Below are 17954 nucleotides of genomic sequence, written 5' to 3' on the forward strand. Positions count from 1 at the left end.
CTCGCCGCGCTGTTCTTGTATTCTGTTTGTCTGTATTCAAAAGCCTGAAATGGGATCATCACTATCTGAGGAGAGTATATAACTAGCCCCGATCGAACTGAACAGACCCGGTCTGTGGATCAACATACAACGTGATTCGTTTATCATTACTTCGTCCTTCGTTTGCATAAGTTGAGCCACCCACCCTGTATCATCGTCGCCGTCGTCGTCGTCGTAGCAACTGTTCCCAGCGGTCACACCCGACCTCCAAATCTTCACTATCGGGAAATCAAAACCCTCATTCCCCTTCACGCCACTTCATACTTGACCCGCTCTTCTCCCGCTACCCCTCCCGGCCATTCGTTTCAGGTAAAGATCCAGCTCGTCCTCTTCCCAGAGGGACTGCGACTCTTGCTCTTCTCCCGGACCACATACATCCTGTCTCCTTTCTTCACAAAACCGTGCTCGTTCGGCGTGAGAGTCGTGATCGTCTTAGTCTCCTTGACGTACGGCCCAGTGATGAGTTTCCTCTCCTTGATCTTGCGCGTGTGTTCGAATAATTCGTCTTGCAGCGAGTGGTCGATGTATTTCTTGATGATGATAAATTCTTCGTCGCGCTGTAAATGACAAAGCCAGAGAATTAGCAAAGCAGCGACGCCCAATCGGTGACACAGAACTCTCTGTGCTCTTGTAAAGGTAGTATGGGGGACAAAGCAAATGCGAAAACCCGGGACAAGGCGACTCGTGTGACTTGCACGGAAAACGGAGTTGTACATACCGGATCCCACTCCCAAGGCAACCCATAATGATCAAGCGTGTCTGGAAGGAGGTACTTGCGGTTGACTTTAATGTAGGTCGGACGGTGGAGGTCGATAGCCAGCGTTGCACGCTCGGCTTTCTTCTTGTGGAGCACTTCGTCAATGTACTCTGGGCTGTAACCTGTAATTCCCCAAAAAGAGCGACACAGATTAGCCTCTTGCTCAGTCCACAATCAAACCATTACCAATCAACCTGAATCGCCCTCCACAAGGAATGACCTTCATCCTGGAACCACCGCAAAACCCGGCGAGATGTATGCGTGGCCAGAGACGACTAATAGTAATCGTAAGAGTAGCGATGGGGCCTGCGCATACCAGCATTCATGAATTTCTCCTTGACTTTCCTCTCAAACTCCTCCTCCTCGGCCTTCTTCTTCTCCTTCTCCTTCTGTTGACGCTCCTCCTCGTCCCGGAGAATCTTCTTCCTCAATTCCTCTTGCTCCTTCTTCTTCCGCTCATCCTCCAACTTGGCTTCATAGAGGATGGCTTCTCTTTCCTTCTTCTTGCGCATGGCTTCTTCCTCCTCTTCTAGTTTCCATCGTCTCCTTTCTTCCTCCCGATCCCTCTTTATCCGATCTTGGATCCTCTTCTCTTCCTCTTCTCGGTGTGACATGCGGGCGAAGTCGAGTTCTTTTCTGAATTTGTAAGGTAGATCGTCTTCCTCGATTGGCTTTGGTTTTGGCTCTGGCTCTTTCTCCTTCTTGCTAGGACGGCGATGTCGTGATCTTGAACGGTCGCTAGAGTAACTGGAACTGGAAGATCCGTCTCGGTATCGGTGGTGACGGTAATCGCGGTGACGGCTTCGACTTCGACTATGATCACGGTCGCGGGAGCGGTCGCGGTCACGATCACCTCGCTCGGAGAGGGCACCAGCACCTATATTGACAATTGTAGGTGCCACGCCTGCGCCTTGGCTAGAAGCACGAGGGCGGTTTTGTGGCACCTCGAGGAAATTGTTGACCTCAATGGGTGGATCGTAGACTCGACGGCCTCGTCCTCCATATTCGCTGCCTGCAACACTGTGCACCGGCATCAACACATATTCACGGTCAGAGCCCGACGAGCGTCGTGAGTAGGCCATGGTTCGATTGTAGCCGTACCCCTCCAATTAGCGCTCTTTCAGCCCTAACACCAGGGTATGGATTAAATGGTCGGGGAGCTGGCGGTGGGGTAATCGTCCGATTGCAACGGGGTCTCTGGGCGTAACGATGTAGTTGAAGAGATAACGTCCGAACTGCCAAACGAGCCTCCAAATGGGCAGCGATGGTGTTGGTCTTCGTCACCTGGAGGTAGTGACAAAAAGTGAAGAAGAAAAATCTGGCACTCTGATTCAGCTTGTGGTGGGGAGGCTGCTTGCTTTTATCGTTTTCGTGCTGCAAGCCAGCGCTGCCAATCTAAGCCTGGATCGCAACCCACAAAACCAAGGTTGGGGGCCAGCGAACTAAAAGGGTCGGCTGTCAGGTATGGTATGCTGCCAATAATTGAGTCAGTCCAGAACCCGGCCGACCCAATGATCGTTGTCAGACGCAGTTTCAGGCTCGTATAGCCGTGGCCACGCCGTCTGAAACAAACCACGAGGTCGTACCGCAGGTCCTCTCGTGTGCAATAGTCTGAGAGCTGTTTGAGAATTCTCCTGGACACGAATTCCTGACTGCTATGGCTGGCGACTGGAAAAGGGGCGGATATCTATGTTCAATATATAGAAGGGACCAAAAGTTCGTGCAAAGTTTGAACCCCTAGACCAAAGCAATCGCCGGTAACGAGACGCTGAAGGTTGCGGGCCAAGGAGGCCTGAAATGCACGGCTGGCGAAGAATGCGTCATTCAATCTGCTTAGGCTGATGTAAATAGTGATCTTTTGCTCGTCTTTTGAGGCTCCAAGACTGTCCGATAGTCCCCGTGACACACCGTAAATTCGAACTTGTCTCCCCACAGGTGTCAGAGTTGCCAGCAACTGCCGCCTGAGGCAAGCTCAATCGTGTGAGCCGGGCCATGGCGGCCATCTCCCGATCGCTCAACAGCCTTTTCGTCTGTTAGGTTAGCTAAGATCCTTTGCCAGGGAGTCTGCAAAGGACGCATATGTCTATGACCGACACATGTCTAGAGAGGCAATGGGTCCAAAATCTCGGCGGCCAGCACGAATAACGGCGTTGCTTACAAAGCCAGAATTAAACACAAGTGGCTCTCGCGTCAGAATGCTTCTGGCCATATTTGCCTGTTTGTCTTTCCATCGGGCATTGCGCGATGCAACAACCAATAGATTCAATTTCATCAAAGCGCGGTCTTCTGGGGAAATGTCGCAGGCTAGAATGCTGATGACATGGCTCTTCCAGACAAGGTACAATGGATGGATTGGCTGTCGGGCAGCTTTGCTTTTTAGTAAAAGCCACACACTCGCGGAGGCCGTTGTTGAAGTGGTGACATTACGACCGACCACCAGTCTGCAAGATCTTCTCAATGTGCTGTCGACTGTTCTTGTATGTCGTCTCTTGGTAATGCAATTTCTTCTCCAATTCCGTGATATCCTTGCTCAGAGCGGCCGCTTCAGATGCCAGACGCTTATTCAGGGTCGACGCAGGAACAGCAATGAACCTGAGAGACAGTAGCGTCAGGTAACTAGCAGGTCATCGGGTCTTTGGCCAAGGGCTGCATACATTTTTCCGACTCCTTCATAGACGTTGGTGTCTTGGGGCAGGGATTTCAGCTCATTGGATGTCAGTTGATTGAGTCGGGCATCTCGCCGTTTGGCGTTGAGTTCTGTGTGCGTCTGCGTGATTTTTTGCTGGGAGAGCACCGCTTGAGTCTCGACTTCTTGAAGCAACTGCACATGTTGAGCGGCAAAGGACGAATTGGCGAGGGGCAAGAACACACCTTTTGCAACGCAGCATTGGGGATGGCCATGTTGAATGAGTGTTGAGTGCGAGGTGGTTGAAGATGAAGTTCGGTTTTGAGCCTCAAATCCAGGTACTAGCACCGAGTAACTCAGAGGATGACAGTTTGTCCGCGCCGCGCCCAGGGATAACCTGCTTGTTGGGACGACACGCGCCTGCCCACCTGGACGAGGGGCAACCGCGGGGCTGCGTGGTCTTTCCTTTAGGCTTCGGCCTTCCGCAGTCTAGGCATAGGCGGTTGCCAGGATCTCCGTCGGACCGCTTGGGCGGTTCAGGGCCTGCTCGCCTCTCAGCCGGTACCTCCCAGGTGTCTCTTCACGTGTCAGGGCAGCAAATGATCTGCCTGAGGCTTCACCCCTTCGGTCCGTTTAGCTCCTTGTCATGGCTGGATTGGGCCAGGCGACGTCATTTGTCCGCCCCCCAAGATAAACAAGTTGGACAAGTTTTATCGCCGCAGCTCCACTGCGAACATTTTTGTGCGTTGTAAGCACTTCCATATGCTCAACTGCGAAACCCACCCCTTCCATCCGCATCCGCAGTCAACTCCTTACTCTGTGCAACTGGTAGGAGTCTATACCTCTTAAAGACTGTGGAAAGTACCTCTTTGTCACTATGTTATCTCCTTGATCCCAATCCTCGAGACACCCGCGAACCTGTACTGCAACCCCCCCGTTACCAGGATGCCTTCATGGCTCCCCTCCATTCCATACCCCCCGCCAGGCCAGCCGGGGTACTGGCATCCCGTCACGAGCACTCTGCAATGGTGCGAAGAGGTACGAAGGCAACTTATCCGGTTCAGAGCATACCGAATTGTCGGGACTGACATGAGAAGGACTACTACGCCACGTACTACTCTGCCGAGATCGTCAATACCTTGACCAACTTGATGTTCATTTACCTAGCATATAAGGGCGTTCAAAGCTGCAGGAAACATGGGCATGATACCGTTTTTGAAGTGGCATATTTTGGATATTTCCTTGTTGGATTCGGCAGCTTCATGTTCCATACCACTTTGAAATGTGAGTCCCCACGGACGCAAGGTCAAATACTTCGCGTTTTGATCGGTGAACCTGACCCATTCTCCGTCTCCAGATCCGTGGCAGTTGGTCGACGAACTCAACATGATCTACACCACTTGCCTCATGGCTTACGCCTCGCTCTCCTACTCGCAAAGCAAAAAGACCCAAATCTATCTCGGCGTCTTCTTGGTGCTCTTCTGCGCCTTCATCACTGCCTACTACCACTACCTTCAAGACCCCGTATTCCACCAGACTGTCTACGCTCTTTTGACCGTTTTCATCGTTGTCCGCAGTGTCTACAGTATGGAAACGAATCTGCGACCGTCCTTGAGGAAGTCGGAAGAGAGGCACCGTCTAGAGCGAGAAAGGTCAGGGCTGCCTGTGGACATCTCGAGAGAACAACAAGCGTATGAGAATGAGAGAGATCTGGAAATACTAAGGACCATGTGGTGCCTCGTGGCGTTTGGGGTGAGCATCTTCCTTGGCGGCTTCTACATCTGGAATCTTGACAACCTATACTGTTCTACCTTGATACGTTGGAGGCGGAGTGTTGGCATGCCGTGGGGCTTCCTCCTCGAAGGGCATGGCTGGTGGCATCTCATGACTGGAATTGGCGCTTATTGCTATATTGTATGGGGCATACACCTGCGACACATCCTGAACGGAGACCAAGAACACTTCCAGATGGTCTGGCCTAGCATCTTCACACTGCCGGAAATTGTTCGAGTCTCTGATCCGCCGGGGCAAGGGAAAAGGAAGGCAAACGGTACTATTGCTGCTAGCGGGAGTGCCAATGGGACTGCAAACGGGACTGCACACGGCACTGCAAATAGGTGCGCAAATGGGAGTGCAAATGGACATATCAAAAAGACCAAATGAAATGTACGAATGTTAGGACACGAAATGGATGACACCTTGGTTCCGTGCGAACATATCACTGAGAGAAGATCAGCCTCCTTTTCCTCATGTTTCATTATCGACAGCGTGTCCTGTCTGACACTTCGACCGGAAATTGCGGATGCCTTAACAGATTTGACAACTCGCGCTGAATGTTACTTGCGCTTCGGTGGATACATGCATATGCTATGCACGACGTCACCATCCTCGTGGAGCCAAGAAGCGCCGACGGTCCGAACAACCTCCGGGGGACTTGTAGGGGATTCTCGCAGCCTTGCGGCTGGTTACACAAGTACAAAGGCACTGACTACAGCGGAGTATTGCGTGCTAGATCGAACAGTTAATTCAAGCCCTCTAGGCCGAGCTTTCCTAACTGTACGGGGTATTCTCTGTGGCACAACACATGCTCTTGACGGGGTACCGGTTCGTATAGATATCGCCAAGGGTTTAGCCGTTCAGTCCTTCTTACTATGATCCAATTTCACACAGGGAGCCAGATGTCCCGTGGTGTTCGTTTTCGATTTCTCCACGCCGATTTAATTGTTACATCGGTCCCGTGTCCCCAATTGAGACAAAGTCATTGGGCATCCCCAATACCAAAAGCCCTTGCATAGACCGCAATTGACATCTGATATTTGTGGCAGAGCCCCACGCTCTGGCCATAGCACGGCACGCAGTTAGACATCAAACTCGTTGAACCAGTGATCGCAGAGCTGCAGTAACAATCAGCCGTGACTCCTGACGAAGCGCTGACCGTGCCGAAAAAGTTGGCGCCGTTCTTGCCTATACAGATGCTTGCGCATTGAGCGTCGATATTGGCGGTTGAACTGCCTGTGAGTGTAGAGTTGAAGCCGCCGTTTGTGCTCGCGCTGTCGAATCCCTAGTTACCCAGAGCGACACATGTGCCGACAGAGTTGCAGCTTTGCGCCCAACATCCCAGATAGGCCGAATTGGATCGAATCTGAGCCTTTCTGTCTATTGCGCTGGTCGGCCCCGCCGGGCCGAATGGGCCGGATGGACATGAGGGACCTGAATAGTCTGTTACACCGGCAGCACCTTGAGTACCCTTGGGACCTGACGTACCTGACGGGCCGGTGGCACCTGGAAGACTTGACGCACCCGATGGCCCGATGGCCCTTGAGCACCATTTGGCCGCACAGTTCCTAGAACAATAAGGAGTGAGCTAGGTTCGAGAAATGGAAGACAAGAGCTTCTTAAATCGCCAATTCGTTTTCCCCGAGTGACTTAACCGGTAGCTCCGGTCGGGCCAGGAATACCCTGGCTTCCCTGTAATCCTGTAGATCAAAGTGTCAGTCGGCATATTTCTCGTTTAATGAATGTTAAGTGAGGGTAAAGGTGCCAAGCAGTATGGATAAGAAGCGCCGCATAGGGAATCAGGATCTCAATCGTCATGCGGCACTTTCCGCTAATAATGCCCTTTTTGGGATGGTAAGCCCGGAATCCTTTATATGTGGCATGGTTTGGTCTCAATCAAGTGTTGTTTCGACCTTTCTGGCATGAGGAAAGCAATACATGTAATTGTGGTGAGGGATTGTACCGTGTGATCCTTATGCACTTGAGCGCATATTGTTAGTCTATCCGTGAACATATCGACGCTGAAAAAGTGTTGGGCAGGGTTTGTGCTTACCAGTTGCACCAGGCGCCCCAGTAGGACTGCCAAAAAAAAAAGTACGAATCGGCATGAGCACACCCATGGCGTCATGCGCTGTCAGAGACTGGGATTCGGTAGTCGCATCGAATCGCTATCCGGGCTAAAGCTGAGCTCCGTAGGATCCATGCACGGGACAAAGCTCAATGAATATAAAGCCGACTTACCTCGACGGTCCTGAGAGATCATCAGCCTGTGTAAGAATCGGCATTTTTGGGTCTTACCAGAGGGTCCGCTCAACTGTGGCGCTCCCACGGCTGCAGCGCAGGTACCAACTCTTGTCATACTCAAGCTCACGAAAATACAATCACCAGGCGCCAGCATCGGGTTGCTAAAGACAGCCACTATTGTATTGTCGGAGAGCACACAGAACCTTGCCCTCTTATTGTAAAACGCAGAATTACTCCACGTGAGGTTGTTCTGAGTGTCAACTGAAAAGGCAGGGTGATGTTTCCGGGACTGGAAGTTGCTGTAAAGTTCGCATATGTCGGGCCGGGTATGGTGCCAAATTGTAAAGCGCCCGCACTCGAGTTCGCGAACAGCTGTCTATTGACCAGATTGTAGACCACTTCATTTTGACAACTATCTGTAGCTTAGTCCGACCCGCCGAGATACACTTTCCCCTAGCGCTCCTTGAAGCGGTTGTTGCCTTGCTGATCGAGGACCATCATGGACAGCATAAACGTGTAACCCTCCACTGGTAGAAAGAGGGAGATGAGTGGCTTTAGAAGTAAGTAAGTGGTCGAAGTAGAGTCTCTGGGTACTCACGTTATATGTGCTAGGGGACTTGAGGAATCTGGTTTGACTACGTTACCAGCATGGAGCTAGTTGCAGTATATATAGTATTGATACTTGTTGGTGCATTGTTGATGTCGAGCATGAGGTAATCATACACCCTCAGTGTGGTATTCGCGTAAAAATAATAATCAATGTGGACCTGTGAAGATCAAGTTACCACCTGGGGGTGAGAGACATGGTGCTTGCTTACCGGGACCAAGACATATACTTCGGTGACAACAACTTCGACGGAACAGTTCTGGTCCGCTCTGCGGGAAATATCTCGAAGATTGACCGGCGTTGACTGCTTCAGGCCTTTTTCCTTTACGGTATCTGGAATATACGAGGCTGCAGTAGTATTAATGGCCAACGAGGATAGCAAAGTCAAACCCCAAACTCCAAGGATCTCTAGGGGGGCCAATCTGGAAGGAAAGGAAAGCCTCACCCGAGGGCAAATGAGTAACTGGAACGAGGAACAAAGAAAGCGACAACTTCTGGAGAAGGACTAGGTGCGAACAGAAAGCTGATATGAGAGAATGGATACGTTGGACAAGAAAGCAACAAGTGACCTGACAAGGTCTGGAGCTTGGCGGGACAACGGACGGGTGCCGGACAACCTCAAGATTCGGGAGCTGAAAAATGAAACCATGGTCAGTGCTGCGGCCGCCATCAATCAGTTGGCGCGGAAATAAATCTTCATCAGATCGAAGCCCCGCTGCCGTGCGTTGAAACTGGAATGCTCGTGTTGCGGGAAAGGAACGCGCATGGGGCAAGTGGCGCAGGTCGCGAGCCGGACGGATGATCAGTGACGAATAAAGAGGACTGAGATTACTTCCAACACCCTAGGGATAGGATGGCAGCATTCTTGCGGGTTGGGGATTGGCACGAGAGAATGTTGCTGTCGGTTGTTGTACAGACGAGTTGGAGTGATAATCTTGGAAGAAATGGAAGCGGAGCGGAAGATGGAGACCCAAACCAAAGTGAGGTGCTTGGCGTGTTTGCACGATTTGACTTCCTCCGCGACTTCATTCCTCCCCGTTGTCCGCTCTACACAGATTCCCACTTCGCTGTTTCTGAACACCCCAGAGCTGAAGTACCTCCTTAGGGACTCCTAGCCGAAAGCGTTCAGCACAATATCAACATGGCCGGTCCTCCACCAAACCCAACTACAGTCTCAAACCTTCTATCTACGCGTCGTGCCCTACTAGACACCCTCACATCTTTCCTGACTGTCACAACTCACCACATCCTCTACCTTCGCCGACTTTATCCACCAGTCTCGTTTCTCTCCGCTAGGGCTTATAACTATCCTGTTCGCCAGAACCGGCATCCCGCTGTCTGTGTGTGGGTCAACGATGCCGTCTCCGCAATCCGTGTCCAACTCGAAAAGAACGTTGTCGAAAAGGTCTTTCTTTGCATCTATGAGTGTGACAACAACCGTGTCCTCGAGCGTTGGACGTTTGATCTCCGTTCCTTCCCTTCCATCGCTAAAGGTGAGGTAGACATCCCATTCGAGTCCACTCCATCGGAGGACAGCGATCGACTGAGTAACCACCTCAACCTGGCCGATCTGGAAGCGAACTTCCGCGCCACTTTATCTCGGATTAGCACATCAGCGGCGCGACTCAGACCTCTCCCAGAAGGACCCGGTGCTACCGAATGCAGTTTCACATTGGCCATGGAAGTTAAGGATCAGGCTGACCGACCTGTTGGCCGAATCGACAAGGAAGAGCGGAAGTGGATAGCTGCCGAACCACAGCCATTTCTGCCGAATGAGTCATCGTCTTCAGCCCCAGCACCACAAGGAAATGATAAAGGAACAACCTCTCTCTCTGCACGAACACATCCAGTTCGCCGTGTTGAAGCGGGGGAGCTCCAAATGGAAGTCTGGGTAGAAGAGGCAGCGGCAAAATTTGAGTTTGAGCTCCCATCAACCTCGCTTGGCTCATCTTTACCTCCAGAGCAAAGAGCAGCAAATATGTCTTATGGTTCAGGAAAAGAGAAGTTTGACCCGGGCAACATGTATACATACGATCTCGAGCCGCCGGACGTAAACCGCAAGCCGCATGGCGGCGCCATGACAGACTATCAGCGAGGCTAAAGTACACATCTGGAATGAGATGAATGCTGCTGGATTCATCAAACATCATCTAAATTCCGCCTATTGCCTTGCGTTGAGGTCATTCTTAACGCCTGCAAGGATACAACTCCGTGGCACTTCGAGGGTATGATGCTGCGAGCAATTCTCGATACGCGCTCTCGTAAGCCGACTCGCTCCACAAGCACAGCCAGTATTAGGACGTGACGCTTATTTACTCTTTGGCTTACCTGCGGTTGCCATCTCGAAAGCCTTGCATTCGACACCCCTCGCGATGGTCAAGTTGTCTGGAATACAGCGCTCAAGGCATGCGAGTTCCGAGTGTCAAAGAGCAGAACTTCTCATTGAGATGGAGCTGACTGAATCTTGCCTTTGCCAGTCTCTTCGCAAACGCTCATAGAATTTGAATTCCCGTGGACGTTGTATTACAGATCTTGGACAAAGCCATTGCAGTTAAAGGAGGTCTTCCGGATGGAGGGGATCACAGGTTCCAGACATTCGAAGTAGTGTCTAAGTTGATCGTGTAGGCAGCCTAGGAGCCACGCTGTAGGCTTTCTCACAGACGCGGCAATTCTCACCTCAGGTTCCTCGGGTATCTGCCAAGACACTCAACAGTAGTTCCACCATCCCATGATGACTGAAGCAAAAGATTCAACAATTCAATGGAGCAAAAAACTCATCTTGTGAGAAAACCCCGCGAAGGATGGTTTTTTTTTTTTTTTTTTTTTGTCTTTCTCGACTCCCGGACTCGAACTCGAATCCTTCTCCCCTCTCGTCGCGGACCCCTCCTGCTCAATCCCCCTCCTCGTTCTTCCTCCTGAGCGCTCAACCCCATAATCACCCTCCCCCATCTCTCGCTGATCCAAGGCCTTATTTGTTGTGTGGCGTGGTGGGTAACAATGATGGGTTACCTAATCAAGTTCCTGTAGTAACCAAGGTGGTACTTTGAGCCCGCATTGTGGCAACCCAACTCTTGGATTCATAGTCAGGTTGTTTGATGCAGGTAGGATCCGATCAGTTGTTATGAGACATTTCACCAATATAACATATAAGACACCGAAAAGTGGACCTCACATCTGCGGAAGGGGAAAAAAAAGGTGAAGGAAGAAAGCTTGGAACCAAGGTTGGCGCTCCCGGGGGTACAGCCTGGATATATATTTCTGCCAAGCCTACTCGGAACTAGGCTGTGGATCGTCCAACCGACGCGCCAGGAAGACGAAGAACACGAGGTCATGTGCTCCCTTGATTTCCTCTTCACTACCATCTCCGGTTGGTCGGCTAACAGCGTTGCGGCAACATTCCCTCGTCTTCGATGTCGGTGAAATTGGGGGGAAGATTCCTGGATTTCCTACGCACCGAGGTACTACAATATTCTCTCCACGCCTGAATTCGCGACTAACATCATGGAATATGTCAATTACGTATATCCCCTCGCGTTAGATGGGGTTGAATACTAACGATGGAGTGCTACAGTGGGTTCTGGACGCTAGGAAGAGAAAGCGACAGCTTCCTTTTTGAGTGAATTTTTGAGCGAACACAACTCCCTGAAATAACCTGCTCCAATTTCGTGTTTGATCATAAGAGCGATATCGTTTGCTTTGGATAACAGATGCTTTGTTCCGCTGACCTCTCGTCTAATGCAAAGCTTTTGACAGGGCCGTTCGACAATGGAACCTCTTTCATTATCCCTAATAGATCACACTGCTATATTCCGCAGTTCTTTGGGCTGCCTTGTGGCAGTCTTTGTTCTCCGTGCAGACTTTATATATCTACTGCAATTCCGAAGGTATTTTTTCCTTTCTTTCCTCCATAGGCTGTCAACATCCCCAAATTCCTTCTGGCGAGGTTCAAAATCACAACCAACCTATCATTGTCGCCAAATCCGCACCAGCACCATCACCAGACCTGAGGACTCTCTTCCCAAAACTTTGGACACAATGCGGTCTGTCGCATCTCGACTTGTCGGACTCTTTATTGGAGCTTCACAAGCTTTGCAATACCAACTCTCAAGAAATTACACGGGCCCAGACTTTTTCGATCAGTTTGACTTCTTCTCAGACCCAGATCCGACGCATGGGTTCGTCAAGTACCAAGACTTGGTCGGGGCTAACAGGACTGGATTAGCAGGCTTCGCGTCTAACGACGTTTTCGAGAATGTGATCTACCTTGGAGTCGACTCTTCTAATATTGCGCCGAATGGCAGGCAGTCTACACGCATTCAATCTAAGGATTTATTCAACTATTCCTTGCATGTCGCCGACATCATGCATATGCCTGGAGGTATCTGCGGGTCATGGCCGGCCTACTGGCTGGTAGGGCCAAAGTGGCCAGATTATGGGGAGATTGATATTATGGAAGGACTTTCGCTTCAGTCCTCCAATAAGATGGTCCTTCATACGAAAGGACACCTCACCATCTCGAACATCTCAGATCCCAGCGTTGCTAATGCCATTCAAATGCAGATGCGGGGTGCATTCACAAGCCTTGATTGCAGTGCTGATGTTCCTGGAAATCCCGGCTGTGCAGCGTCAGGTTCAAACAACTCCTTCGGAAAGGCATTCAACAATAACGGTGGAGGAGTTGTGGTAACGGAATACGCCCCAGAGTGGATCTCGATCTGGAATTTTGAGCGTGAAGAGGTGCCTTCGGATGCTTTCAGTGGCAATCCCAGTCCGGGAAGCTGGAGAATCCCCGACGCTCATTTCATGTCCGCAAACGGGAGCTCACTGTCCGAGTACTTTTCCAACTTGACTATCGTCATTAACACTGCTCTATGTGGAGACTGGACCAATGAAGAATGGTCGAGTTCCGAGTGCGCAGCATTGGCACCAACTTGTCAAGACTATGTGGCCAACAACCCGCAAGCTTTCAAAGAGGCTTACTGGCTCATCCGAGGCATTCAGGTCTATCAGCCTGTATAGTAGGTTGAATACTACGCATGGCCCTAAGGCGAGTGTAGAATGTCGTCATGTACGTGTCTACCAAACAGCCGAGGGTTAAGAAGCTTCAGAAATTGAGGGGAAACAGGATTGCGACGGGACGTGGAATCAAAATCGGGATCCAGTGAATCTGCTGTGCCACTTTACTCGGAAGCAATATCGCGTGTGCTTGCACTCTCATAGGTAGGGGGAGAATGAGGAGAAAATTCCACCAAGGTAGATACTATAGGTGAGAAAGTACATAGAATTCAAGTACCTCATTCAAAGTTCAAGCTTATATTCAGTTGGCACAGCAGTTCATGTTCCGCTGACGTTCCTGGTATGCTCAGCGCCCCTAGGAAATGTATGGATGTCTCCATGAAGCCTCTGAACGTACCTGGGATGCCGGCGAGGCAGTCATGCCTTGCGAAATGTCTATGATCTGCCATGGAGCAACAAGGAGGCATTGTGACAACAAAGAGCGGCCTCGGCGGATTCGGGCGAATGTCTCAAAGAAAAGTTGACCACAAAAAGCTGCAACCAAACAAAAGTAACAAATAGTCACCCTTCGGGAAATGAATCCAAAAAAATAGTGTGAATGTTAAATAGCTATGAGTGATGTGTTGAGAATGAAATGACAGCCAGGAGCGCTGCTGTCACCATCGTACCCACAGCCTAGATTCAGAGCTGTATTTCGGCGTGGAAGCAAGCAGTTTGCTTCCAAATGGTACTAATAAGTGTACCCTGTAATATATATATGCCCAACATTTTTTTCAATTGTTGTAACTCCTCTATTAGGCAAGGGACCCACCCGAATACGCAACCGACCACTTAATAAGCTCCCTTATCGAGGTATCTCACTTTAGTATCCGCTAGTACTAATTTGGAGGCTATTCATGGCTTCGGTGCTGACTCTTGTTCGTGGAACACCCCGGCGCTCGACGAACGGCCCAGTTTATTTCACTTCTGCAGGCGTCAGGATATGCAGACAGAAGGAACAGCTCCGCAGAGCGTTCTTATTTGCCAGCCTGAATGCACCTCAAGGCCTCTGTTGTCTCAGAATCCAATTCTTCTTCCCCCGTTGTCGATTCCAATGCGATCGCAAGCCAAAAAAGAGCAACGACCCATATCTCTAGATAATGGCCAATTGCTTTGATAGCCTGCGCTGAAGATGGCTCCCCTTCTATGGCTCCAGTGGTGAACACTTTGTGCAGAGCATCTGTATTCAACGCTTTACCTCAGCTCTTACAATAGTAGCTGCTTAAGGTTCATCGCAATCTCCCGCGTCAGCTATGCACCAGTGGCCGAGAAGATGGCGTGGACCTCTCTTGACATCCCCCGAGGAATGCCTTGATGGAGAGGTCTGGATCTTTCGACACCGGAACCAGTCCCCAGGTTTGAAACGCTGGCAGATTCACCATTTCCACCTGGCCTGTGTGAAAACCTGCTGAGACGGCAACAGCTTCTCGTGATCGTGCGACGGTTGTTATTAGCAACCAGAATCGGAAATCCTGAACACCTTCGGCACGATAGAAGAACATATCCAGGAGAAATAGGCGCAACGGGAGATCGAAGATTCGGAGCTCCTGGGGCAGCGGCAGGCAGGGCTAATAGGGCTAGATTTGATCGAAGTAGGATATGAGAATATCCATGCAACGCAAACATTCATTCCAGGTTGAAAACGACGGCCCCTTCCCACCTCAGGGAGGTCTGCAGAAATTTTCAGACTCATCCCATCGATATTGACGATCGTCTACGTCTACGGGGTCCTAAATGCTTGCACCCTCAACCATAACACTGCCACATTTGGATATTTCACTAGGCTGGTATCACCATCTTCAGGCATAGCGACTACAAACCGCACAATACTTTAAGTATAAAACAGATATCTACCAAATAGAATCAGAATCTCTTTCTGACTAAGAGTGCTTCTGCACGATCATCTCCACAAACTGGCCATAGGTTATGCCTTTCTCCTTATCAATGATTTCATCAATGTCCGGCTGCATGAACAATGCCAGAGTGTTCCGGGCCACCTTGCCCGCGCCGCAGGGCCCGCGGACGAAATGCGGCACGGCTTTGAACCTGCCATCCGTGATCATCTGCAAGGCCTCGCCGGTTTGAAAGGCAATGCAATCAGCCGGTATATCGACTTTCACCACCTTGTCGCCACGCGATCGGATGTAAAGCCCCGCCTTGGGGTCGGGAGATGCGGGCAGGATCGGCAGGGACGGAAAGGAGCCGGCTGTGAGTGGTGGCAGAGGGCTGGACTCGTCAATGTATAATGCCGATGTCAGCGCTGTCAAACAGCCATCGTCCAGGTGGGTGGCACACCAGGAGTCATCCTCCGAATCCGACGTGTTTGAAGATTCAACGGGTGAGGGCGACGGCGAAGGTGGCGCCTCTGTGGGCGGAAAATAGTGCAGCAGACGGGCTTTTGGTGTGTGGCTGGTCTTGACGACGTGTTCGAGATATCCATGCTGGTAGTGTGGGATATTCTTGGTGGCATATGAATCAATGGCTCTTGCGACCAGTACTCCAATGTTGATTAACATCCTGCAGAGTTCTTCAAACGTGGCTCGAAATCCCGGCATCGCAGATTCAGCAGGCCACAAGTTCGTTCCCGCCCCTCTTGTTACCGGCTTCCCCGGTTCAGGAACAACCGGGTTTTCCAGAAAGAAGGACTGGCAGTCGACATAATAGGAGCCCTTCATTGTGTCGTACTGTCCGTCCTTGAGGGCCTCCTTGCCATGACTCCATCCTATCTCGTAGTGGGATGCAGCATCGGTGAGGGCGTCCAGGTCTGCGGCGGGCAATTGCGCCAGGTACGACGAATACGACAGCAGCCTCTCCCGCAATTCGAGGTACCTCGCTGGCAGGTTGTTGACGACGAGGATGCCGAGCGAGGACTCGCCGAATGCCTTCTCGAGAGTGCTAAAGGGCACTGATCCTTCTGTGAGCTCCTTGAGGCCGACTGTGGTGGCCTTTGCCTTCATATCTGTGTCTCGTACTTGAGAGATAATGTGCCAAAAGCGATTAATTCGGATTACGCGGCGGCTTCAACATACGGAATCTTCTTGGAGCTCGCGCTTTGTCCGCTGCGTCGGAGATGTGCGGTGCGGTGGTGCTGCTCCATCCTGTGCCAAAGAGACTCTGAACGATACACAAATGACCTTCCTATACGAGAGAACTCGCTAGTGCTGACGGGTCTCTTTATCTTGAGGGTTCGTCGCTTCTCGACGATCAATCATTGACTGGAAGGGGACCTCTGATATAGCCTGGTCGTTTGAAGCTTCGAGCCACAGTTAGAGAGCCAGGCAGGTGTTCTTCGCCATTGCTTTCCACAAGGCTACAACCCGCCACTTGTGGAGGGAGTGAGATAACTGGCGACATGCGGTGCCTTTCCTTTTCTCTGTTTCGCCCCCGTACCAGGACCAACAGTATGGGTGACTCGGCGTCCCCTCCGCCATACACAATATCCGACGCCGGTTCTCTAGTGCCAGGGCCGAGTAAGAGCATCCACAGAGTCTTCTTCGGACGCATCATACACAGCAAGTCTCTGAAGGAGGTCGAAATCTTCCCCAAAGCTAGCCTGGGCGTCGACGGCAAGGGCAACATTCAATTCCTCGACGCCAACGTCGACTCCGCTGCCGAAGCCTGTGCCAAACACCCGGGTTTCGCAAATGCCGAGAGGGTGACGCTGAAGCCGTTGCAGTTCCTCTTTCCCGGCCTCATCGATACGCACATGCATGCTCCCCAGTATCCCAACATGGCGCTGGGCATGGAAGGCGACTTGAAGGAGTGGTGCGAGAACTGGACGGACCCGATGGAAGCGTCGTACGCGGACACGTCGAAAGCGCATCGCGTGTACCGCGAAATGGTGCAGAAGGAGCTCGAGAACGGCAGTACCACGGTGGCGTACAATTCAAGCATTCACCCCGAGGCGACGAACGTGCTTGCCGACACGTGTCTGGAGTTCGGGCAGAGAGCGGTTATCGGCAAGCTGTGTATCCTGGTTGGCAGCACGCACGGCAACTGGGAAAAGAACGCAGAGCAGAGCATCGAGGATGAAAGGAAAGTCGTCAAGCATATCAGGAAGATCGACCCGGAGGGCAGGCTCGTGATGCCGTGCATACAGCCGCGAGCGGGATCGTACGTCCCGCCAGAGCTCATGGCTGGCTTGGGCGAGCTGTGCCGCGACAGCGAGCCGATCCGGGTGCAGGCACACATGTGCGAGACGCCGCTGGAGGTGAAGAACATGCACAAACTCCACGACGGGTTCGAGAGCTACGCCGACATGTACAACCACTACGGCCTGTTCGGACCCCGGACGATCCTGGCACATTGCATTCACCTAACCGAGCGGGATATGGAGGTCATGGCGGAGCGGAAGGTCGGCGTCGCCCACAATGCAAACAGCAACACATGCCTCACGGACGGATGGTGTCGAGTCCGTCAGCTGTTGGACAAAGGCATCAAAGTCGGCCTCGGCACCGATTGCTCGGCCGGATACTCGATCTCGATCCTCAACGCAATGAGGCAGGCAAGTAACGTCTCCAGACACCTGACGATTCACACGGGCGACCCAGCCTGGAAGCTGGGCTTTGAGGAGCTGGTGTATCTGGCCACCATGGGTGGCGCCGAGGTCTGTTCCTTAGACCATACAGTGGGCAACTTCGAGGTCGGAAAGGCGTTCGACGCGCTTCTTATCGACGTAGGCTTGGACGATAACATCAACACCAACGGGTTTGAGTACGACGATATGGCGCTGTTGAAGAAGTGGGTGTTTATGGGCGACGATCGATCTATACGGAAAGTGTTTGTGGGTGGAAGATTGGTTGCAGGAAAGGATCTTAAAGCCGTAAACAGTTGTGGCCTTTCTTGATCAT

General features: G+C 51.5%; 7 protein-coding genes across 7 annotated transcripts; 4 read left to right on the forward strand and 3 right to left on the reverse strand.

The window, feature by feature from the left end:
• Nucleotides 1-344: 344 nt before the first annotated feature.
• On the reverse strand, nt 345-1878 carry Z519_01890 (uncharacterized protein; the record flags this gene model as incomplete). Its single annotated transcript, XM_016759647.1, has 3 exons — nt 345-596; nt 758-918; nt 1113-1878. 3 exons carry the CDS (start codon nt 1876-1878, stop codon nt 345-347), a joined length of 1179 nt encoding a protein of 392 aa, XP_016624975.1.
• A 1341-nt stretch (nt 1879-3219) lies between these two features.
• Nucleotides 3220-3697, reverse strand: Z519_01891 (uncharacterized protein; the record flags this gene model as incomplete). Its single annotated transcript, XM_016759648.1, has 3 exons — nt 3220-3388; nt 3451-3617; nt 3668-3697. 3 exons carry the CDS (start codon nt 3695-3697, stop codon nt 3220-3222), a joined length of 366 nt encoding a protein of 121 aa, XP_016624976.1.
• Nucleotides 3698-4367: 670 nt separating this feature from the next.
• Nucleotides 4368-5585, forward strand: Z519_01892 (uncharacterized protein; the record flags this gene model as incomplete). Its single annotated transcript, XM_016759649.1, has 3 exons — nt 4368-4460; nt 4520-4706; nt 4780-5585. The coding sequence occupies 3 exons, from the start codon at nt 4368-4370 to the stop codon at nt 5583-5585; spliced, it is 1086 nt and encodes a 361-aa protein (XP_016624977.1).
• A 3605-nt stretch (nt 5586-9190) lies between these two features.
• On the forward strand, nt 9191-10150 carry Z519_01893 (uncharacterized protein; the record flags this gene model as incomplete). The annotated part of the gene is made up of 1 exon (XM_016759650.1): nt 9191-10150. One exon carries the CDS (start codon nt 9191-9193, stop codon nt 10148-10150), a length of 960 nt encoding a protein of 319 aa, XP_016624978.1.
• Nucleotides 10151-12084: 1934 nt separating this feature from the next.
• Z519_01894 (uncharacterized protein) lies at nt 12085-13068 on the forward strand (the record flags this gene model as incomplete). Its single annotated transcript, XM_016759651.1, has 1 exon — nt 12085-13068. The coding sequence occupies one exon, from the start codon at nt 12085-12087 to the stop codon at nt 13066-13068; it is 984 nt and encodes a 327-aa protein (XP_016624979.1).
• A 1916-nt stretch (nt 13069-14984) lies between these two features.
• On the reverse strand, nt 14985-16061 carry Z519_01895 (uncharacterized protein; the record flags this gene model as incomplete). The annotated part of the gene is made up of 1 exon (XM_016759652.1): nt 14985-16061. One exon carries the CDS (start codon nt 16059-16061, stop codon nt 14985-14987), a length of 1077 nt encoding a protein of 358 aa, XP_016624980.1.
• A 446-nt stretch (nt 16062-16507) lies between these two features.
• Z519_01896 (guanine deaminase) lies at nt 16508-17950 on the forward strand (the record flags this gene model as incomplete). The annotated part of the gene is made up of 1 exon (XM_016759653.1): nt 16508-17950. One exon carries the CDS (start codon nt 16508-16510, stop codon nt 17948-17950), a length of 1443 nt encoding a protein of 480 aa, XP_016624981.1.
• Between the last annotated feature and the right edge of the window lie 4 nt (nt 17951-17954).

The sequence above is a fragment of the Cladophialophora bantiana genome (assembly GCF_000835475.1).
Source record: "Cladophialophora bantiana CBS 173.52 unplaced genomic scaffold supercont1.2, whole genome shotgun sequence".
NCBI classification, from domain to species: domain Eukaryota; kingdom Fungi; phylum Ascomycota; class Eurotiomycetes; order Chaetothyriales; family Herpotrichiellaceae; genus Cladophialophora; species Cladophialophora bantiana.